This window comes from Elaeis guineensis, chromosome 1, assembly GCF_000442705.2.
Source record: "Elaeis guineensis isolate ETL-2024a chromosome 1, EG11, whole genome shotgun sequence".
In the NCBI taxonomy this organism is placed as follows: Eukaryota; Viridiplantae; Streptophyta; class Magnoliopsida; order Arecales; family Arecaceae; genus Elaeis; species Elaeis guineensis.
Window position 1 is genome coordinate 2,548,408 of NC_025993.2, and position 25,289 is coordinate 2,573,696.

Sequence of the window (25,289 nt, forward strand, 5' to 3'; positions counted from 1 at the left end):
TCTACTGAGTCACTTGTTTTTAAAAATTTTGCATTACATGGAACCATAGACCAATTTTTTGATTAATGTACATATTCTAAGACACTCATACATTTATATATTTTTTTATGCTTGGAAGAATTATGTACATTGGTCAATTGACTGTCCAGTTTGGATAGTTTAAAAATTGTAGTTAATTCTATAGGTAATTACGATAATCGAACGATGCACAATAGAGGCTGAAAAAAATTTCGGACAGCATTTTTTTTTAGTTCTCCTCACACATTTTCAGCTGTGTGGGAAGAAATAAGAAAAAATACTGTCGAAATTTCTTTCAATCCCTATTGCGTATCATTTGATTACAGTAATTACCTATAGAATTAATATAATTCTTAAATAGGATAGAACCTAACTTTACCTATTAGACGGTGATAGGATGCATTTATTATGTAAGTCATTTTAAATGTTTAGCACTTCCTCCTAGTGAACATCTGTTTATATGTTAATGCAGTTACTTCTCATAATAATTTCCAACAAAATAGATTCAAATCTTGTCATTATTATCTTTCATTGGGATGGGAGGATCAGTCGTGACGCTAATGGTGTATATTATGATGGTGGAAGGATCCGGACGATCATGGTGGATCGTAACGAACATACCAAAAACTTGTGCGAGTTTTAGGGCTAGAAATGGACCGGGCTAGGCCGGGCCATGCCCCTACCCGAGCCCGACTCAAAATATTTTTTGACTTCGGGCCGGGCTTAAGCCCGAAAATCTTTTGAAACTTAAGGCCCGAGCCCGACCAAAGCCCAAGCTCGAGCTTGGCCCGAACCTAATGGGGATAGCCCGAGCTTGAGCTCGAGCCCGAGACCAAGACGCAGCCCAAACCCCTCCCTCTCCCTCTGTTTCTCTCTCCTTCCTCTATCTCCCTCTCTCGAAACTCCCACCCATCTCGTGTGATCCTTCCCGATCGCCGGCGGAGCATCATCAGGGCCGACAGGAGAATCCGATGGAGGAGGATGCCCTCGAGGATCTCTGGGGATAACTGGGGCTTGGGGGCGATGAGGAGAGATGGGGAGAACGCCGCATAGCGAGGAGGAGGCCGCGTCGCAAAGAGGGAGAGGAGTGGGAGAGCCTCTGGTTGGAGGCCACCGTCGCTGTGCGGAAGGCCGCAGAGGAGGATGCCTTCAAGCATCTCTGGGGACTGCTGAGGCTTGGGGGCAATCAAAAGAAATTAGGAGAACGCCGCATCGCGAGTCACGAGGAGGCCGCGTCGTGCCATCGCAGAAAGGAGCAGGAGAGCTTCTGCTTGGAGGTTGCCACTGTCGGTCTACCGCACGGAAGGCCACAAAGGAGAAGAAGATGGCCCGAAGGGAGAATCGGAGAAGCTTCTCGAAGAAGAGACTCGGGCGGATAAGGCAAATCGCGGAGGAAAAAAAAATATGGGGTAGCATGGCGTGTTGGGCCTGACTTTGGACTTGGGCTCGGGCCTAGCCAAAGGTCTACCCGAGCCCGGCCTAAAAGCAAAACGGACCCTATTTTTTGACCCAAGCCCAGCATGAATGGCTTCGAACTGAGCCCAAAGCCCGACCCGAAGCCGACTCGGCCCGATGGGCCTCGAGCCTACTTCCAGCCCTAGCGAGTCTGCTATGCTGTCACCTGATGGACTGTGGAGTTTTCTTACTATGTAAATTTTTGATTCATACTATTGGACAGTATTTGACTGTACCTATTGAAGATGATCAGAACACGAACACCGTCTTGGGCATCCTATCAGAGGAGATTTTTTAAGCAGTTGTAATTTTTATTCAACCAACAGCGGTAGGAATTTTGGATGATGATGAACAGCATGTGTCTCAGACTATATCTGTCCCACTTGCACAGTCGAGGATAGGGGGATCTCTACTTAATGCAGTTCCAATGGCCGATAAAGCTGGGTATGAGTACGAAGGCACCCCTATATATACCTTAGTGGACCAGCAGCATCTGTAACTGATAATCCTCAGTATATGGTAGATGTAGAGTCTGCATATCAATATCCATATAATACTGTATTTGATGATACAGGGGCTGGTCCTAATTATGTGGCAACTATCGTAAAGCATGTAAAGCATGAATCTTACGATCCTGTATTACTAAATCAGCCACATGCAACACATGTCGGACTTGGAGGATTGAGAACCGCAAAGACTGATACAACTATTTGAAAATAAAACCGCTTAGTCATGATCCTAATCCTACTGATGACGAAGATGAGGATGATGATGCAGAGTCTGATGGCATTGATAGTGGGAAGTCTAGTGCAGAAGAAAATGTCCCACCACACAAGGCACCCCTTGCTCCTCAATTTGGGCTAGTTGATGCATCCCACGACGATGAGGCAGCATCCCATGAAGCATTATCAGAACATCAATTCTTTAGTGGAAATGAAGAGTTAAGAAAGAAAATGATATTCGAATCGAAAAAATAAGTCCGTGCTGTGAAATAATATGTCATTCGCACCAACCATCCTTTCAAAGTCATCGAATCAGATAGAGTTAAATGGAGCATCATATGTAAACAGTCTGATACTTACAATTGACATCTCCATGCATTCTTTCGGACCAAGACGCAGCGATGAAAGATTACGGTATATAAAGGACATGCACATACTTGAATACAGATGTGATGCAAGATCATTCACAGCTTGATGCATGCATAATTGCCGATATCATTAGAGGATCAATTAGGACAGAAATATCTATATCCATATCAACCTTTCAGGCTTATGTATGTGATGCATGACAGTGCGAGGCATCTTACAGAAAGACGTGGATGGCTAAATAACTTATTTTGGACGAGCTATTTGGAGATTGGACAAAGTCCTATAACACATTGGGTCCTTGGCTAGATGTAATTTGTAGTGTCAACGAGGGAACCATGATAGATTTTGTAAAATTTCTTGCAATAGGAACAAACACAGAGGTGTTCCACCAAGTTATTTGGGCATTTGGTCCATGCATTCAGGACTTTCAGTTATGCCGCTCATTGATTAATATCGACGCAACGCATCTATACAGTCGATATAAGGATACTCTCATGATAACTATGGGAAAAGATGAAAATGGGAGTATCAATTCTCTAGCATTTGTCATTTATGAAGGCGAGAGCCGTAGTAGTTGATTATGATTTTTATGACGTTTGCACTATTATATGGCATGTGACCATATAGGGATTGACATAATTTCAGACAGGCATAAAAAAATATTAACTGCTATTTTAGATGAATCTATTGGATGGACAGCACCATATGGATATCATAGATTGTCTTAGACATATTGAGGCTAACCTAAACGGTTGATTCCATGATGTTGTATTTTTGGCTTATTTCCATCAAACTGCAAAGCAAAATCAATCTTGAAAGTTGGATCGAAGCATGCAACACATTGAGAAAACATGATCCAATTGCTTCCAATATCCGAAAACATATCGACTTGACAATCTGAGTAAATGATCGCTGGTGCATGACACAAGTGGATGTAGGCATGGAATAATGAATATCAAGCTATCTAAAAGCTTCAATAAGATGTTGAAGGAGACTCGCTCATTGTCCATTATCGCTCTTGTTCGTCTTTCCTTCGAATGCTTGTCGAAGTGGTTCAACGTCAAATGTGCAATTGCAACATGAAGAAGAAACCGACAAGATATTTACAGATAAGATTAGACAAAAGTTAAATGAATACCGACTGAAGTCTAGGGAGCACTGTGTAGTTAAGTATAATAATCAACCAGATTTGTATGAGATTCGATTGAGATGAAGGCATTATAGTCTCAATGAACCTGATTATATACAGACAGTCGACTTAGGGGCACGCACATGCATATGCACATGTAGGAAGTGGCAGATACTGCATTACCCATACTCCCACTTGTTTGTTGTATGTGCCAGCGAGAATTTGAACTGAAAGTAGTTCATTGACGGCTATTATATTATTGCACATTATGAAAAGTCATATGCACCTACCTTCCATCCCTCAGAGAGTCTACGTTATTGGTCTAAGTGAACTGCATCTAGACTCATACCGTACCCGTTCACAAGAAGACAAAGAAGGACATCCACAATCAAGGAAAATCCGAAATGATATGGATGAAATGGAGCGCCAAAATATTGTACGATGTGGATTGTGCAAAGAGATAGGGCACAACCGACGCAGATGCCCCCAACGGCACTAATTTATCTTTTTTTTCATGTGATATGTGGACTATCTTTATATATCGCTTGTGTTCTTTTTAAACTATTTTGGTTATGTAATCATGTCATGTCAATGCTTGAAAAAATTTATGGAATGATCCTGTTGTTAATGTTAGCTATTTATCATCTTTGATATTTCTTATCATTTTGATATTTTTTATTATCTTTGTCGTACACTCGTCTTTACATTTTGCACCTTAGACATGGCTGGTTCAGACTTCGATGTTCAGACTTCGACCGTCATGCGTGCTTGACGACCACATGAGAGGATTCGGGAGTATCTTCATACATCAAATTTTTATGAAATACTTAGAATTTGCGATGTACAGCTGGATTGGATCCTCATCACAGCCCTAGTGGAGCGATGGCGTCAGGAGACACTTTCTGCCTGCGCGTCGGAGAGGCGACGATCACTTTGCAGGATACTATCGTTCTTCTCGAATTATGGGTGCACGAGCCTACCATCATCGATACTGCATAGATTATCTGGTCGGATCTATGTGAGTAATTTGGGAGACATCATACCGACCCGATGAGCAGCATGTCAATCAGTATGGGAGGGCCAGAGACAGGGATCGACTGAAAGTTTTCCAAGGTAGACACCAGGCACATGTTGATAGACCAAGCATGCCATCACCTCCTGCCCCATCAGTCGATACCGTGCCTGAACCATCACGCCAGCGGCCAGAGATGACACGCGTTTATGAGAGACGGACATGGAGGCCCCAATATCTTGATATATACGCCTCTCGATAGTTGTGATACTTGTACATTTTTTTTCTTGCTAAAAAATTTTGTAATCATCAACTATTGGATTACATTATTTTTAAATTAATGTTACAATTTTTTTTTAATCTGAAGCACATGTTACAATTTTTGTTAGTTGCGCAAAAAATTAATTGTTGACCTTGATATGAGTTATATGTTTGGAGTTTGGAATTGTCCATCATTTCTAAGATATCTTGCCATATTAATTATAAACAAGGTTGGAGAAATTTGAATTTGTATCTCAGAAAAGTATATTTAACATAATAATGTAATATGATACTATATAATAATATATATTTATATAATATAATATAGTATAATATAATATAATATAATAATATATTATATTATATATTGATATTTATAGTATATATAATATATATAATATTTTATACTATATTATATTATACTAATATTATATAATATATAATAATGTTATATTATATATAATATATAATATTATATAATACAATAATGTATAATAATATAATATCATATATTATATATTGATATTTAAAATATTTTAAACTATATTACTATATATAATAATATTATATAATATATATTATATTATATTAAAATAAAATATTGATAAAATATAATATTCTAATATATTATATTATATTACATTATACAACAAAAAAATAATATAATTATATATTAATATAATATATTACTATATAATTTATAATAATAATATAATATAATATATATTATATTAACATAAAATATTAATATAATATAATATTATAATATAACATTATAACTTAAAGTTGCTCTACGTTATAGAGTCCGCCCTACCATAGGGCGACTCATACTATGTATCCACTCATGGTGTGTATCCACACTGATAGTATGATTGTAGTAAGGGTGCTGAGTCAGCACACAAAATCGCTCTATGATAGGGCGACTTTGTTTTGGACAGTAGTTTGATAAATACTTTCAAAAGAGCATTATTTTGATAATTTTTTTAAATAAATATTAAATCAGTAAATTTGCCATCAAATTGAAATTGCAAAAGCAACAAATAAATGATATGGCTTCAAAAAAGGGCCTAGCATGGGTATAAAGTACATCATAAAGAGTTTGGTGATAATTTGTGATCTTTTGTAAGAGCACTGCAGCATGAATGCAGTACATGGCAAAATCAAAGCAACATCAGATCAGATCTCACTTTTTCAGTCTAAGTTCAACAAGTCTTGTTTTAGGCGTTTTCATCTTAGTAATTTAGGTTCACAAAATTTGATACATCAAAATTTCTTATTTTATTTTTAAACTGATCGGTACAATGCTCCCATCGTCCATCTATATTCCAAGACCTCTTCCAAGTACACTGTAAGGAAAACTTCATTATCATTATGTTCCAACATATGTAGGCATCAACAATGACATAATCCAGCCTTATATATGGGCTGAATACCCAAACTTCTAGAAGTCCCACAATTGTTATAGATTTAGTATGAAAGGGATCAGGCTGGTTGATGTACGAATTAAAATATGCTGGTTTCAGCAGTATTATAGTGGTAGCAATGATCATGAGGGAAGTTATTGGTGTTGTGAAAATGGTGCTAATGGTACATGCAGAAAATATCAGGCATTGCTTGTGGAAGGCCAGGAATAGACCAAGAAGATCAACATTATGATTTGACCAAACAAGTTCGGAACAGGGAAAAAAAGTAAAACTGCATGGATTTTTAAGTTTCTGCTTAGATGACCTTCATTATTGATATAAACCTTTGGAGTTAGGGCAGCAAATAAAACAAATGTATGCTCAAACAAATTCCAAGTCTGGGCAAATCAAGACATTCTAATTTTATGACGATCAACATAGCCTGAAAGAAAGTAAAGGATGGCCAAAAAGAGAAGACAAAGAAGAAGGTTAGAATGGAAAAGCATGGAGACAAAAGAAATTTGTAACTTATAAATAATATAAAATTCATCACCGCCCATAGACCCATACTCCATACACTCAAACATTGTAAAATAAAGTCTTCTCATAATAAAAATAATTCCAAATTGCTTAATTGACCCTAGGAATCTAACTTTCACAAGATCACTCAGAATAAAACTTTTAAACAACGTATAACTCAACAACCTTAAGATTATTTACTTTACTAACCAAAACAACCAAAGACTTTCCAATAGTAGAGGAATTTCTATCTGTATAAAACCCGACATTGTATAAAGTCATCAAAGCTAATTCAAATCATGATACTGCAAGTTGAAACAATCCCAACACAACCTAGGTCTAAAATAGAACTTCTAAGGATTAATCCTTCTCAAAATAAAACTTAAAAACCCACTACAACATTAGTCCTAATGATTAAGAGTATTGCAAGAGAAAATAAAATTCGACTTAGGTAAAAGAACTAAAGTAGTGAATAAAGATAGCATATTAGTTAAAAAATTCAAAAATAAAAAATAACTAACCTCAAACTAGTTTAGACTAACTTATATCAATAGGTGGCCCAAATTTTGAATAGTCAGGTATCATTTTCGTATATGTCGGAGCCTGGATAGATTATTAGAGGTTCGTATTTTAGCAGATGGCCTTTTCTTTGTAAGGAAAATCATGAAACAGATCCCACTAAAATGCAGATATGAGGTAGCAAAAGTTCTATAGTTTGACTGTCCTCAGGGGTGATAATGCACAAAATGAACACTGCAACGTTTAAAATTAGAGGTGGGTGCATGCTAAAATATAATGAAAGAAATAAGTACAAATCAATGACAGGAAGAATTTGTAAAGTATTGTGTTATTGTAGAAAGAAACCATGAGAAAAATCAACTCATATGGAGGATTCACAAAGCTAGCTCCCAGTAAATGGGACAAATCATGATTTTGTGACATAAAATTAATAATTTTATTTTTATAGGCAGACAAAACATGTATTGGATGCATATGCACAGGTACGAGTTTGTCAAACTACAAACAAGAGTTTTACTTTGTACAAGAACTGGGTTGTTAATGATGATAATGAGGACATTCAACAAACTGACTCCAGAGGTAGTACTTGACAGGAGTGGCCACATCAAAAATTTCAACAAGTTCATTACTTCATTTCTTTAATTGGAATTTACACAAAAAAGGAAAATTGGCAATATTCTTCAAGAATCAATCTGGCTTTCTCCCAAAATCATCAAGCATGAAGAACATATTCTGACTCAAATAGATGGGAGAGATTTAGAATAAAGATAAAGAAGACGTGCACTTTTGTCGTCATAAATAAAATATATCAAAATTTGGCATATTCAAACAGCGACAAGCAGCATCTGTTAACTAAGAGAGTATAACAGACCAGACCATCAGGAACAACTGTCTTAAGAGCAACTATGATGAAACAGGCAAATTAATAACTGCAGTAGGCCAGCACCAAGAGTTGCCAATAACCATATATTTTCACAGCTTCATATTTGTATGAAGTACTAAAACCAGAATTTCAGATACATGCATTCTGAAAAAAGATAACTTGCAAAACATATATGGAATACATTTTTCATGACAAGGTGACACAAGTGGCCAAACTGACCCAGAGAAAAATTAGCTCATGAACGAGTCAACTCTTGAGGTGATATGTGATTATTCATTGAATTTAAATGATTTAATAAAAAGTTCATTAAAAGACAGCATATAGTCCACAATTTTGTATGTATCAGAAAGCAATATAACGAGTCTAGGTACAAAAACTAAAATGTTTAGGTGGAATTGTAAAAACAAAAAAAACAAAAAACCAAGGATGCAAGGTACAAAATCAGTTATACTGGCAGAGCATAGAAGTTGCACTGATACAACTGAAGAGACAGTTCAGCTGCTATGGCAAGTGCAACAATGATCTGAAGCCTTGCTAAGGAGAGAGAATGGATGATCAAGGGTAACATGAGTCAAAATTGTGAGAGGAGATTTAAGGGTTGCTTTTTCTAAAAAGTAGCCCTTAATAGAAACAAGGCAAAGAAATAGCATATAAGCACAATAGATACAAAAAGGCTTTTATGTTATCTATGTCAAAACATTTAAACAGCTTCGCAAATGATTTTCTGCCAATTCTTTATAAGCATTGGAAACTTGTCCTTATGAAGAAAAGGTAAATATCGTCTACTGCTAGATAGTCTTCTCAGAGGCATAACCATAACTACCAAATCTATACTATATTACAACTTCCTTGACAAAAAAAAAAGGGGGGCACCTGTTGAGATATTTCTGGCTGGGAAGAGTAGTCATTAACCTATAGCAAGAGAAGACAATGTTAAGATCAAGAAGAAGATATGTACCATCACTGCAACAAGAACTATCACTGAATCAAGAGAAAATCCTACCAAAATGTTTGTATTCCCTGATTCATACTCAAATTCAAGCTTTTCATCGTCACTTTGTGCATATATAGATTGCAGTGTAAATCGTGTCACTGGAATCCCATTAGGTCGCTGCTGATCATCCATTACAATCTAGCATGAGCAAAGATCAACAATAGAATTAGAAATACTGAGTGTTTCAGCAAAGATAAACAATAAACTTAAAAAAACTGTCATTCACATGTGCTATAAGGCATACATGCATGCATATGGACTTTAGTCCATACTCATGAATATATACAGTCAGTATGTATAGAAAATTTGATTGATCAAAACTGAAAAATAAAATAATAAAAAGCGCAATCAATTTATGGCTATAATTTGGTATAGAGTTTTTTTAAAAAGATATTATTTGAAACATGATAAGGGACAAGGACATCCATACTATCAGATGAGAAGCTGACAATAACATTAATCATCATCATAGAGCATCGTTAACAAAGTAAACCAAATATCATTAAATGAAAGATTTTTAGATCTTCAAGTGATTCCATCCATGTATCGCCAAACTGATCTGAACAGCCCAGTTCGGGGTATACTGACCTGGACTGGCACAGTATCAGGTCAGTTCAGCTATTCGTGTTGGTACAAGGCCTGACTGAGCAGAACATCCTAGTTCTGCACAAGATCAAACCAGTTCGGGGTGGTTTGGGCCCTTGACCACCACAATAATAGAGGGGAGAGGGAGAAGGCCATCCGACGGCCTGGCCTTCTCTCTATTATTCATTCTTTTCAGCGGTTTTAGGGTGGAAAATTTAAGGAAGAGGGATTTTTTGCTCCTTCAGAGGCTAAATCCAAGAAAAATCAGTATGGCCTTCTCTCTTTGATTCATTCTTTTCAATGGTTTTAGGGTGGAAAATTCAGTGAAGAGCCGATTTTGAGGCTAAGTCCAAGAAAAATCAAGTATAATCCCCTCCATTTTCTTCATTCTTCTCCCTTTCTTTTTCGTTTTGACACCTAATATAGATTGAAAACTGGTAAAATCAGGGAAAATCATGCCTAAGTTTTATATTTTGCCATGATTTCATGATATGCTATTGAAATAATGACAATCTACGTATTAAAGAAGAAATCATGAATTTTTGTTGACTGTATAATTTTTGCTACTTGCTATCTAATTTTGACAGCAACTTATTTAAATTTGGGCATGTTATGGCTATCAAACCTACCAAATTCAAATAAATTTCAAAAACAAGCAGTGTGACTAAGACAAACTCGTGGTATTGATTACCCTACATCTAAGATATCAATTCAAGCAGCTACCACCCTCCATAGTCTCAACGGGATTATGAGTCAGATTTTGCTGCCACTATCTTTCTTCAGAAGGGAATGGGAAAGCTAACGACCAGACAGAGAATCATTACTAGGATCGCTAACTAGGAGGCTCAGATAATTAGATGCAGGGGTGGGCACAATATCTTGGTTAGAGTCGTATCCAAATCCCCAACTATGAAAGAGATCCTAAAGCCTACAAGCGACAATAAACACTCCATAAGGAACTAGATATCGATATGTGCTCTGTAATTCAAATGAATGTCATATATGTGCTTTCAAGATCAAAAGTAAGCATGATATATGTGTCATTATTACAATTGCATCTGTTAAGCAATCATACAGTCTTTGGACCGATGTGACAATAAATAACATTAAAATACCTTTAAAATCATAATTTAAACATCCAAAAACCTTAATTTCTAAAGAAAAAAAAAAAAAGCTGCATTGGTACCAAACTAGTACACATCTGCATATCGAGTGTTAATATGCTATGGTTAGGTGGGCAGTTGGGCACAAGTACATAACCGATACGACACCAAAATCAAACTGCAGACCTTGATTCCAACTATGCTATTTTTACTGTTACTTTGGACATCATCTCTCCTAAAAAATAATTGTAGGTTGTTCTCTACATAAATGTGGAATTGATAGTAGATGCACTTTAAAATGAGGAAATATAGATGGTGTTGGGATTAGAGATGGCAACAAAATCCAAACCCGCGGATACCCGACCCAGTCCAATTGGGTCAGATAGTCAACGTGTTGACTGGGTTTGGGCCGGGTTTGGATAAAACCTGAACACTTAATTTTGGATTCGGGCCAGGACTGGATAGTTATGCACCCAACCCAATATCCGATCCGAACTATTTTAGTATTTTAATATATATATATATATATATTAAATATATTTTATCAATTATCACCTACTAGTTACTAAATCTTAACTTATTCATGAAAAATATTCTAGCCAAATAAAGACTAAAAAATATTCATGCAATCACAAGATACACCAACATGATTACTATTTTTGGCATATTTTAAATTTGAACTTGAATTTCAAACATCGACTATTGATCGCAGGTTTAATTGTTGTTTAAGTCTTTTTGAAATTTGGAACTTAGATGTGCTTTTTTAAATTATGTTTATATTTTTATTTACTTCAGAGGTGTTGGAACTAAGTGTTGTTGTTGATTGTCTTGGTCTGTTAAATTTATATTGTATTTGAATTTTATTTAAATTGAATGTAGAAGTATTATTGAACTAAGCGTTGTTGAATTTTATTTGCTTAAGGCAGTTTGAATTTTATTTTGATTGAACATAGAATTAAGTGTTGTTTAATTTTATTTGTTTAAAGCAGGTATAATTTGTGGAATGATAGTATGACTTTAAAGTTGATAGAAATAAAAAAAAAAAACTCAATATGACTCGAGTGGGTTCGGACTGGGTAAACCCAAATTACCTAATACCCGATTGAGACAAATTTGGGCTAAAAAAATCCAGTCGCAGTAGTGTTTGGGCTGGGTTTGGATAGATTATTGGGTATTTAGGTTTGGGTTTGGGTAGTTAGAAACCCGTCCCGAACCCGGCCCAATGCCATCCCTATTGGGGATGCTGCCCATAGAAAGACATGTTGAGCAAATCATTGTCAAAGATTATAAGGAATTAAGTGCAAAAGACAGATTCTGGATTTGTTGTTGGCTGAGCCGTTATCTTGCTACCTCTGTTCCCTCGTTAGGAATTGTAGCCACCCACTGCTACTGTTTATGGTTGACATATTTATAACTATGATCAAACTGTGATGCACTAGAGTAGCAAAAACAAGAAGTTTTGCAATCCTCCAATATAGTTAAAACAGCATAAGCATTACCTTGTAACCAAAAAGTGAGCAGCAAGCCCTTCTGAAGACTGAAATCCTTTCTGCAAAAACTGCCTTGTATCTGCTTTATGCATACAAGCACAAGTATAACAAAAACAATGACAACATTTAAGCAATTATGCAGATCCAAAGATATTTATCTGCAGCTCACCTTTCTTCACGCTTCTCAAGTATTGCAATTTGACCTTTAAGCTGTGCTAGCTTTTCAGAAATGTCCACATCTATTACATTTCCAGCATCTGGTAGGAAATTAAGGGGGCATATCTATTAGACAAATATTTGTGCATTCAATGCCTGCATCAGAACTGTATGTGAATCTACAAAACTCACTATCAAATCAGAACAATAAATTCAAAACAGAAAAGATCTCATTGTCCCGAAAAGAATAGGATCAAAATCATTACTGAACATTTTACCGAATCCAGCTTAATTAACAGCTCGGATGGATGTATTCTAGCTATTCATAAGTGGTTCGGCACATAAGCACGCATCCTCCCATTCAAAAATTGAATTGCCAGGAAAACATCTCATCCCTCCAGATGATCAAAACTTTTAACTCACAAACAATGGTGATGCTATTGATAGTTTTCAGTCCTATTGAGCAGGTGAAAATTTAAACAATCAACCAGATGAGCAGGTGAAAATTTAAACCAGATGAATTCGCAAAGATGCTTCCAATACATCAACTTGAGATCAAACTCATCATGGCAATATAGCAATATCAGCATTACACACTGACAGTTCATGCGTGACTTTGTCAACTTGAGGGAAATGAGACCAATACATGGATAGTAATTACCCCAGCTATCACATGGTAAAGTGCAAGCTTCATGGTTAAGCGTACTTATGGAATGAACACTGGATATCGTGTATAAACTCATATATACACACGTGAGGATGTTAAATATATAACTTCAACATATAAATATACACACAGGCTATGCCACTTGGTACCTTCAATTTAGCCTAAAATACTAGCACCCAACACTTAAACAGGGGGCATTTGCATGACACCCTGACACAGCTGCATAATAAATTTAAAGATATTGAAATGCAATTGCACCCACCACATAGATCCAAGTCCATGTAACAAAGCACGCATCTATAAATAATAATATTGCTATTTGGTAGATTCCAACAAACCAAAAAGTCACATTGCTTGATTATGTAGACCGCCACATTTCTAGAAATATACCTCTGAAACCATAGAAAAATAGTATGTGAGGCAGTTTGAAGAATTGGATTTTGGATGTTGCTTTCTGACAAGAGAATAAGGAACGGGGGGGGGGGGGGGGGGGGCCGATTCCCTATGGTGAAAAATGAAAAAAATAAATAATTGCCCAATATGTCCAGGACAGTATAGCGATGGCTGCCTACATGGTAGCACGTAAGGCTAAGGCATGAGACTAAAATGTGCCAAAAACCAGTGTCTTGATGGACAGACAACACTCAATAATCAAGTTACCAACAGCAGTTAATTTAGTGCATGCCTACTTTTGCTTCTAAGATGTTCCACACAAACAATGCACTCCAATTTTACCCTGTTTCTGTGAGGAAAATTTCACAGGTCCACTCAGGTGTGCAATATCCAAATTGCCACAATTTAGAATGATTCTGGTGAAAATTAGGCAAAAATTGTTTAGAGCAATACCAAGAAATAACATGCAATAATGGCTCCCAGAAAAGAACAACTCCCACATCAAGTAGAACAAGAAAGGATTTTAAAAAAAAAAAATCTAGATCTACTGAAACAGAAAGAAATGGCAAAACCCAACCCCAAAAGAATGAGTTAATATTTACGCGAATTTCAGTATTTCTAATCATACTTAATATGTAGCTTGAAATTTATAGTGATTTTATAAAAATAATTCTATTCTATGTTACAGCATGTCCAGTCATATATTAATAATCTATTAAAAACTGCTATATTGCGGAAAACAAGGTGCATAGACTATGGAGTACATTAAGCATTTTCATGGATGAACATGTGCAGATGCAAAAGATGGAACAGAGAACCCATTAATCAATACTTGAATAATTACAACTTAAAAGGAGTGGTCCCAAAAACATCAACAGCAAAAAGATGAAGCTCATATTAATCATTGCTGCTCATTCCACTAAAAATGATATACATACCAGACTGCCCCTTCAATTCTTCAACAGCTTGCAGCTTTGCTTGTGTTTTCTTTAGTTCAGCTTGTAATGCTTCTATAGTTTGTTTTGTTTCACTGTCAACTGCTAGAGTATTCACCATGCGCAATACCTTAGTGTTTGCCACAGAGTAATCACCATGACCCAACTGTCAAAAAAAAACAAGTTGCCAGCCCACTGAAGAATGTTTTATGGACATGTATAGACCTAATGTGTACAACTTCTAGATGCAGTTTCAAGATTGTTTACATATCAACAAGATAGGCTAATATCAACCAGCCTAACAAAGGATACAAAGAAAATATTAGTTGGCAGTATCTAAATTCTTGTAATAATGTTGGAATAACTAAGTTGCTATAAGAATCTGGAAGGCCTTTGACAAGGAGAAAATGGAAGGTCATCCAATAAAACTGCTGGTGTTAACAATATTACAAAGAAGAATGTAAACCTATCATAGTAATTAGAACAAAATTATGTGTTAAGAGAATCAACACCTTTAATTGTATCTTCTTGCAGATAAACAAGCATAAAAATCCTTGAATTACTCCATAAAATACCTCTTGACAAAGCTTCCTCCATGTATTGCATCATATTCTACATGTCATTCATGCAGGGTGCATCTTTTTCTTTTTTTTTTTTTTGGTAAAATTGACGGCACTACAAGAACATCACGCAAAGATTGGACATGGGCGATAGGCTAAAATTTTAAGGCAATGCATTGCCGTTTCAAGCAACAACCAATGCTGTGGGCAACCAACTGATGAGATATAAATTAGTCAAAACTCTTTCTTTTTTATTTTTATTCGTTAAAAATAAAAACACAACCAAAGAATGAATCAGAACAATGTTGAAGGACTTCTCTTATCGAAACCACTACAGAGCTAATTGAGTCGATAATTTTGGCATTAACTATGCCACAATTGCATGCCTATATGATTTGCTGAACACAAACACCCAACCTATCTTGAAATGCCCAACATAAGCATGTTAGTCTAATGGTTCAAGTAGTTCACCTAGATCAGGACTTGTATTGCTTTAGTAATTAAGCTCGTACTCCAATAAAATTTGAAAATGAGCAATTCATGTTGTTGCTTTACCTAGCTACTGTACTTTCTTATGCCAATAATCCCTTAACTTCTACCCTACCATGCAGCCCACTAATAAATATGAGGATGCATAGTACTTGAACATATCCAAGAGGTAGTTGTGCATGCAAACGACAAAACCTCAAATGCCCTCAATCAGCTAAGAAGCATCCAAATAGGCACTTTACATTTTTTCCCTAAATAAGCAATATTCGCTTATAATCCTTCCACTACTCTTAACTTCTGATGACTTCTGTCTAAGAGCGGAAGTGGTATAAGAATTGCAAAGTCTCCTAAAAACCTGAACATTTATTAGCATAACCAAACAAATTCCCAAACTTTGATCATGGGCTTCAGTTTCGACCAGCTTCTTTTTATCAATCAATATACAGATTCTCCTTTACCATTCTATGATAATTTTAAAAAGATCTTCTGAGTCTTAGCCTCAACTAGTTTTACATGACTCTTCCAAAGCATTAATGAACTGTTAGACACACTCCTCCCAACTCTTACTGCAACCACCTTCCAAACATGATATTACAATTTAGAAGGTTTGCATTTGCACAAATATGCAGTCAGGAGGAAGCTTTATTCTCAGAAAAAATGATTATGAATTTATGCATTCATCTCTAACCAGAAGTAAAATATTTTTAGGAAATTCAGAGAAGCTTGGAATAGTGTTATCTGATACCAAAAATTTCAGAAACAAGGAAGAATATTGGCCAAGGGAGAGTAAAATGGTTATTAGGAATAGATCAGAGCAAACATTTATTAAGAAGAAAAAAATTGAGCTTCTACAATCCAAGTAGTTCATTATGAGTCCTTTAATTGAGAGACTACCCCTTGAAACCTTTGACAGTACATAACATAAACTGTCTTTCACAACTAGCACTTCTATAATCATAAAAAGATGAGTAGCACCCAAGCACGGCTTTAAGTTTTGTCTGAAATTATTCGGTTTCTGCCAAAACTAATCAATTTTGTCCCAGATCAAACTGAAACTAGCATTCATCTCTAACCAAAAATTCAGAGAAGCTTGGAATAGGGTTATCTGATACCAAAAATTTCAGAAACAAGGAAGAATATTGGCCAAGGGAGAGTAAAAAGGTTATTAGGAATAGATCAGAGCAAACATTTCTTAAGAAGAAAAAAATTGAGCTTCTACAATCCAAGTAGTTCATTATGAGTCCTTTAATTGAGAGACTATCCCTTGAATCCTTTAACAGCACATAACATAAACTGTCTTTCACAACTAGCACTTCTATAATCATAAAAAGATGAGTTGCACCCAAGCACGGCTTTAAGTTTTGTCTGAAATTATTCGGTTTCTACCGAAACTAATCAATTTTGCCCAAGATCAAACTGAAGCTGACCAATTTCAGTGGTTTCAACTAGTTTCAAGTGATCCAAGCCATTGCCACCCCTACCATTAACCACATTTTCAGTTTGAAGGGTGATTGCATGGAGCAAGGATGCATTACTATCATCACATGGAGAGGCAAAGGTGTTAGTGCCTCTTTGAGCACACTGACTCTCCCCAACTCTGACCATTGGCTCTCTCCCAGTGCCTCGTCCTTTCCATCTCTCCCACCCAATAGACAAACAGACAGAATCATCAACACCTTATCTTAGAACCGATCCAACCAACAATACCACCTCTTTCACCTTTACAGCCCACTCCAGCGACCCATCTTTTGCAACATGGCCTCTCTCTATTAGCCTAGCTAAACCATCAAAATTGTTTCCCTTAGTGATAGCACCATGACAAATCCTTGCCAGCAATCATCTGCACCGCTAGATCAATCATCCGTTGCGAGAGAAACAGAAAGTTGGTTTTTTCTCTCAATTTGTTTCATAAAAAAACAACACAAAATATCTATTGACTAATTTAAAATAGCTCTCTTGTACCAACGAGATACCCATTTTAACTAGGCTTATGATACAGAAATATGAGAAGAAATAAGAGGCTGAAGATTGGTAGAACAAAAAGGAAAGATTTTTCAATTTAGAACGACCTATGGATCCAAGCTAGCAAACAATCTCAACAAAATTGTGTATAGCCTTCTTGAAGACTTGATCCAGTATGATTTGTTATGGTCTATGAAATTTAAAAAATAGCACAGAGAACATCATAATTGTAAGCTGATTATTGCATGAATAAGTCCATCGCACAAGAAGGCAAAAAAGGTAAAAGAAACACTTACATGCCAAGATAGACGGAGCCAAAAATTTCATTCAAGAGGTCATCATTGTTAATCGAAAAAGATTATGTCATCATTATATCTTATTTATCATAAATGAATATATAAAATATCTTAAAATATTAATTAAAAATGTATTGATCATTCCTTTTAAAAAAACTATTGCTTCGACACAAATTTGTTGCAAGTTCCAAAAATCCTCAATTGATCTCCAGTTTAAAGTTGTCCCAGAATTTCATATTAATCTCATCTTTTTTTCTATGAAAATATTAAGGGCCTGTTTGGATGGGTGGGCCCAAAATTCTATGGGATCCGTGGCCCAACCATAAAAATTATTGGATTATAAGTAGACCAAGCCTTATATTTATAAGTATCTAGGATTATTTTTGAGTGGGCTAGCCCGGATCCCATATGGAGAAAAAAATGACCTGCTGAGGTCATTTTTTTCTCCCTATGAGATCTGGGCCAACCTATTCCAGCAGGTCATTTTTTTCTCCATATGGGATCCGGGCCAACCTATTCAAAAAATGATTTTGGATACTTATAAATAAATGGCTTGATCTGCTTATAATCCATCATTTTTATGCTTGGGCCACGAATCCAATAGGATTTTGGGCCCAACTATCCAAACAGGCCCTAATAGTTTTAAAATTTAAAGTTCTAAAGATATGGAATTTAGTTCTTATGACAAATAGGGGAAAATGAAAACAAGAAATAGGCAAACATGCATACTACAAAGAAATCACCAACTCCAATTATTTATTTTTCAATGATGGATCAATCTTATGAAAAAACACAAATTCATATTCTGTCAGCATCCTATTTATCATCTAAAACCAAAAAAATACTAAATTAATTAAATCAATTCTTTTCACTAATCTATACCTATTATCTATCTATCTCTTTTTTGCATCTACCTGGAATTAAATCCCCATCAATTATCTATCTATCTCTTTTTTGCATCTACTTGGAATTAAATCCCCATCAATCCCAAATCTCCACTGGAATATTTTATTTTCATAATTATCAAAAGTCCACTTAAAGTCATATAATCTAGATTTCACATAAAATAAACTAATATACAATGTGAATAGACAGAAAAGACAAGTCAAAAGGAGATAAAATCACATAAACCTCTAAAGACATGCATCAGAGCCTCTAAAAGAAAAACTCTAAATTGGCATTCAGTTACCGATGAACCAGAGGTAATTGAAAGGTGGGCAGCTCAGTCAACCATGATGTGTCCAGCACAGATGTAATTCTACAGAGCCCATGATAGTTACAATTAAGCCCATCTATCAACTCAATCTTTAAATATCTATTATCAGGTACCCTTCATTCTGAATCAGTGACCCCTACAGCACAGATGTGTTGTAACAAAATTAGATTCTAAAGACCTCACGATAGTTGAAACTAAGCCCATCCATGAACTCAATCCTTATTTTCAGGTGCACTTCATTCTGAATCAGTGACCCCTATGGCACAGGCATGTTGCAACAAAATTGGATTCTAAAGAGCTCAAATAGTTGAAACTAAGCTCATCTATGAACTCAATCCTTATTATCAATTATCAGAAACCCTTCATTTTGAATCAGTGACAACCTCCTCATAAAGGCCTTTTTGTAATGTGAGCATGACAGAAACCATCTCATAATAATTTATATACTTTTTGTTGAATTGGCGCTATACTCAACCGAATTTACATTAAGCCCATTTCCAACTTTATACTTCATAGATATTTCATGGTACATTCACTCAACATTGTCACCTCTACTATGCAAATAGGCTCACACGTTATCTTCCATTATATGTGACTTACTCAATGAAACAGTCGGTTTTAGGTACTGAAAACCTTCAACTTGTCACCTTCCACAAAGCTACAATATTGTTTGAGATATCCTCTTTCATCTTTCTATCCTATTTTACACAGAGCGATAGCATAGTTAATTAATAACAGGATCTCGTGATTTCCAAAGAACTGTCTGATTATCTGATTTAATTAAACAACATGAGCATCAAACATGATTGTGTGTAAAAAAACAGATTTTTGGAAAAAGAGAGTGGGATGTGCTTTCCACAAAACTGTTTTTTCAGGTTTTATGACCTGTCAGTTTTTGAAGTGACATGAAAATCAATCAGACGTGTTACCATAAGAACTGACATATTTTAGAGTTTGTGTTCCTATTTTAACAGATCTTGACAACTAAACAGCCCCTGAATCAGATTTTTAACGGTCTCCGGACATATACCAAATGAACTGCAACCCATCCACCACTTTTTGTTATGATAAATCTGAAATGTCCACTCTTCTAGTAATTCATCAACTGTACTAGTAAGTACGATACCATACCAATACAGTACAGCTGGTGCCGGCACAGCTGAAACTGCTATATCACACTATGTGCCGGTAGGGGGGGTACCAAGTGGCAGACCAGCACCAGTACCCTTCTGACATGGTGGTACAGTATGATACACTCAACACAGACCAATATGCATCATTACTTCAAACCATGATAACATCATCTATTAACAAATGATAAGGGGTGTCATGTCTCTAGTGTAGATTTAGTTGTGATCGCAAAAAAGAAAAAAGAAAATTTTCTGACCTATGATTCTCAAGTTGAAAGAGAACCTCATGTTTAAGCCATCTTGGTACAAATAGCACATGTAAACTTAAACTGATAACTAAAATGAGGATTAGCCTGTCTAGATTGTCATCATATATTAAATTCTATGGCCTAAGCAATTTCATAAACTTTTCTACCATTATCCATCCCAAAAACAGAATAAGCTTCCTTTTGTTTTTTCCAAATTAAAATTGTACTCATTCCTTCAAATTATACTGCTAAAAGCATGCGGAAAAATGAGCAATTCATCTAACTTTTGGAAATGGCTGATATGTAGATTAATAATATAATATGTGGATGCACATTTTACCGATAAGTCATCATATTACATATTAAGGAACAGATAAATATTGGGTGCCAAATGGCCTCTTGATATTTGCATCTTAGAATTAAGTTATCCACTACCTTAAACCAGATATTACAATTAAATCGTTTCTCAATTAAGCAGGACTTCTACATCTCTTAAGTTAGCTTTATTTGTACTTAAATAAAACAAAAGAGTAACTTAAAATGACAATCCCTTATAACATTCTATCCTGTAGTAAAATAGTCCATCTAAAAAGATCAGTATCATCCAGCATGAGTTAAATCTTCAAGAAAACAATGTTCTTCCTTTTGGAGTTCTTACTACATCAACACCCAGATTATGGCAACTAGCTTATAAGTTGTAACAGCAGCATCTGTCATCATGCAATACATTAAATGAATGAGAAAGGGTCAACAAGACCAAAACCAGTGTGAAGGACTTCCGTGGGGCCAGTTGGAAGCTTGGGCCAGAAAATTGAAAAGCCATGGCTTGTTATTCAACAGGGATTATTTATTGCAACATTTTTTCTCTAATGTAGACAAATTTCATCAGCTAAATTCGCAGTGTTGCAATTTAACAAGTTATGTTGAAAACCTGAGTGGTGCAAGCAACATAGTGCTCCAGGAGTCCAATAAGCAATCCTTGGTTACAATATAATAAAACAGTGCTTGTAGACAGAGGACATACAATAAATGATTAAAAGGTAAAGGTTAAAGAAATCAATAAGGCTGAACAAAGCCATCTATCTACCTTTAACGACAGGGATATAAGCTATCCAAGTATACCTTTGATTCTAATAAAGCAATTTCGGAACGTAAGCGGTCACCCTCCCGCTCCAAAGACTTTATTCTTCTTGCTTCAAAACTAAGCTTTTCATTCAGTAGCTTTATTTCATCATATTGACGATTAATAACTTCTCTCTGCTCATGTAAGTTACTCTCCAGTTCTTTAATAGTCTGTTTCCTTAGAGCAAGAGATGATTCCAGATCCTGTGCTCTCAAAAGAAGCAGATGGATGAGTATGACAACCTACGAACTGTCACAAGTAAAAGGGCATGGTTGGAAAAATGCCTAACCTTAACTAATGTTTCATCCATCATTCCGCTGTCTGCATGCGCAGTCTTCTGCTTATTCAATGCAATAGCATCCTTATTTAGCCTATCTCTTTCTTCAGCAACTGAAGAAAGCTAAATACCACGAGGAAAGATAATTATATTCATAGACATTTAAACCAAATTAAGAAAAATCTATCATAGTTTCAGCGTATTAAAAGCCCAAATAGAAATAATAACAACACAGTAATGCAATAAATCTATCCAAAAATCACAGTCTTGGAAAAATATTCAACATCAAGATCCAAACTTAAAAATTGCCATGAATTTATCTCTAAATAAGACACACAAAAAAAGAAATATACAAAATATGATTAAGACTTCTAAAAATTGGAGGAACTTGTGACACACATATGAGCAACTCCAAAATCACTCAAGCAATTTAAGGAATTGCGCTCAGGTGCAAGCTTACATGATACAGCAATGATGCAACTAAAGACCTAAATATATATGGTTGAAAGACTGAGACAAAGAATACTATGCTCTTCACATAACATTGCCGGGACATGTGACAATGTTGTCCACTATCAAAGCGCCCATAAGCACATTCACACCGGTGCATGGACCTTGGAATAAATTAAAAATATTTTTAGAAAGTTGCTTCCATCTGAATGACAGAAGTTCAGATATCCTGTAATTACCTGTCGTTTAATAATTTCTATGAACACTGCAAAAATACCTTCAAGTGAGAAACTAATTTATAATATATCAAAAAAAAAAAAAAAGATAAGTTTTGAATCTGGGAATATTCATCGACATTCAATTAATCACTTCTTCCAAAAAATAACTTTGATCTACCTGTTACTCATTTCAACATCCAAATTAGGAGAGTGGATATATGATGCCTGTATGTAGATAGCTAACACTATACCTCATCTTACAGTCAAAATATGCATGCCGCTAAACTATTTTGCAAAAACTAAGATCACAGCTACCCATTATAACCACAGTATGTAGATTCTTTTTTTGTTTAATAATGTTTCGCATTCTTGACTCTTTCATAAAGAGAAGATTAAAAAAATATAGATCAACAGAAAAACTGGAGTATTATTAACAAAAATAAGTAAATGAATAAATGAATAATTTCAAAATATCAATGCTTGTTGGGATCATACCCATCCATCAAATATTTTCTCATTTCTAATTTATTTTTATTTAATTTTCTGCATATTTCATTTTGTCAATTTTTTAATCATTTCCTCCAACACGTATTGAAACATGCCAGGTTGCTCGTATATAGAAACCAACAAGTTTCACTAGATACTAATGTGAACAGCAATACAGCAACATCACTGTATGTAATATGTCACTGTCAACATGAGCAAATCCATAAGACCAGTGATGTCAAAGGCGCTAAAAGGCGCACCTCAGGCACTCAGACGAGGCACCAGAAGGGGTCATCGCCCCTTGATGCTTCAAACGATGCCCCTTCACTTAGATGCACGCCTCAGTGAACTCTATGATTATTTTTTTTAAATGGCTGAAAAGTGTAAAAAATCTAAAAGGCCACCCATTTAACTTCTCAGCTCTATTACTAACAGGGAATAAAGTGGTCAATCAGTATAGAAAAGATGAAAGTGATGACAGCTATGGAAGTGGAACTGCATCTGATGATTCCACTTTAGGACTTTATGTTTTCTGTTTTATTTATGAGACTCTATTGATGAACTTTAGGGTTGTTATGTTTTCTGTTTCATTCATAAATTTAGACCTACCTATGGCTTGTTATCATATACTTTATCTTGAACTAGTTGAGCATTTTACTGTTTTATATATGTTTTATGCTTAAATTGTTAATTATATGATAATTCATGTTACAATAGTTATCTCTAGTTGTTACATATATATATATATATATATATATGTATATATATATATATATATATATGTATATATATATATATATATATATATGCATGTGTATATAATAATACATATATATAGACACAACATGCATATATATATATGTATGATATACACATGCATATATATATATTATTATATATAATATATATATATATATATATATATATATATACATATATACATATATACATATATGTATATACACATGCATGCATATATATATATATATATATATATATATCATATTTAATGCTTTTTTCCTCAATTTTAGTGCCTTCACTTGGGTGAGCGCTTTTCTAATGCCTCTCGCCTCAAGGTGTTAGGCCCCCCGAGCGCCTTAAGGGCACCTTTCGCCTTTAACTACCTTTCATAAGACTATATAAGACATTAGAATTATGTCAGGAGTTTTGAGTATCATGATATGTTGCTCACCATCAATTCAAGCCGCTTGACTTCTAAAGCAGAATTTTCAGCTTTCTCTTTGGCCAATAAAGACTCTTTTTCAGCATGTTGTTTGCAGAGTTCAGCCAATTCCAGGGAAACCTCCAACTCTTTCAAATGTGCACTTATTTCACCAACCTTAATCAGGCTTTCAATTGCTTCTCTATAATATAAGATGATTAGAAATGAGAAGTATCAGCTCTAGTTCACATACTAGATTAGCCATGCTATAAAAAGGAAGTAAACAGGAAAATGGCATTAGAACTGTCTCAAACAATAAGCACATACTTCTGCAGTCCTGCAATTTTTTTGGGTATATCATCATAAGATGTCACATCAGGTATCTCTTTAAGCAATGATTTCCAAGACATTAATTCAAGTTCCAAATTCTGTGCATTTAGTTGGGCCTCCTGTAATTGGGATAGTTCTATTTCTGCCTTCTCTCTGCGCCCCTTCTCCTCCAGTAACTTTTCCTTCAATAACTCATTATTCATATGGCAAGATTTCAATCTTCTGGCTTCTTGTACTTCAGCCTCCTATGATCAAGTAATAACAGTTTAGCCAACAAACAGGCTTTGGACAAACATAAATAATCCAAAAACAAAAGGTCTTGGATCAAGTCCAAGACAGATAGAATAGATGTTAATGGAATGCTCGATACAAATTGAAGAAACATTAAATTGCGTATATTCAGTTGAATCTGTTGCATTCAAGATGTTCATGGGATCAAGGATAATCCCACCACTTATTTTGGTCGGTCTTTAATAATCATCAAGCAGATGGATGGATGGATGGTCTAAGACAGATAGAACAGATGTTCAAGGAATGCTCGACACAATTGAAGAAATATTAAACTGCATATTCACTTGAATCTGTTGCATTCAGGATATTTGGAATGCTCAATCCCATTCATGGCAACTAGGATACTTCTACTTCTCATTTTGGTCCGTATTAGTAACCATTAGGCAGAAGGATGTTCATGGAATGCTCGATACAAGTTGAGGAAAAATTAAACTGCGT

General features: G+C 35.3%; 1 protein-coding gene across 14 annotated transcripts in view; it reads right to left on the minus strand.

The window, feature by feature from the left end:
• LOC105036216 (mitotic spindle checkpoint protein MAD1) overlaps positions 1–25,289 on the minus strand; it is an 88,224-nt gene that overhangs the window by 4,489 nt on the left and 58,446 nt on the right. For 11 of the 14 annotated variants that reach the window (XR_012140112.1, XR_012140132.1, XR_012140134.1 and 8 more), the window contains 9 exons: positions 24,558–24,805; positions 24,261–24,432; positions 21,927–22,037; positions 21,637–21,840; positions 14,617–14,779; positions 12,632–12,719; positions 12,472–12,544; positions 9,294–9,422; positions 9,164–9,202 (listed from right to left, as the gene is read on the minus strand). Coding sequence is in view for 7 of the 14 variants with exons in the window: in XM_073254706.1 (XP_073110807.1) it covers positions 9,164–9,202; positions 9,294–9,422; positions 12,472–12,544; positions 12,632–12,719; positions 14,617–14,779; positions 21,637–21,840; positions 21,927–22,037; positions 24,261–24,432; positions 24,558–24,805 (1,227 nt within the window). In the remaining 7 variants the exon portion in view is untranslated. The remainder of the gene's footprint in view (positions 1–9,163; positions 9,203–9,293; positions 9,423–12,471; positions 12,545–12,631; positions 12,720–14,616; positions 14,780–21,636; positions 21,841–21,926; positions 22,038–24,260; positions 24,433–24,557; positions 24,806–25,289) is intronic. The other 3 variants (XR_830460.4, XM_010911984.4, XM_073254752.1) reach the window with 2 other exon arrangements.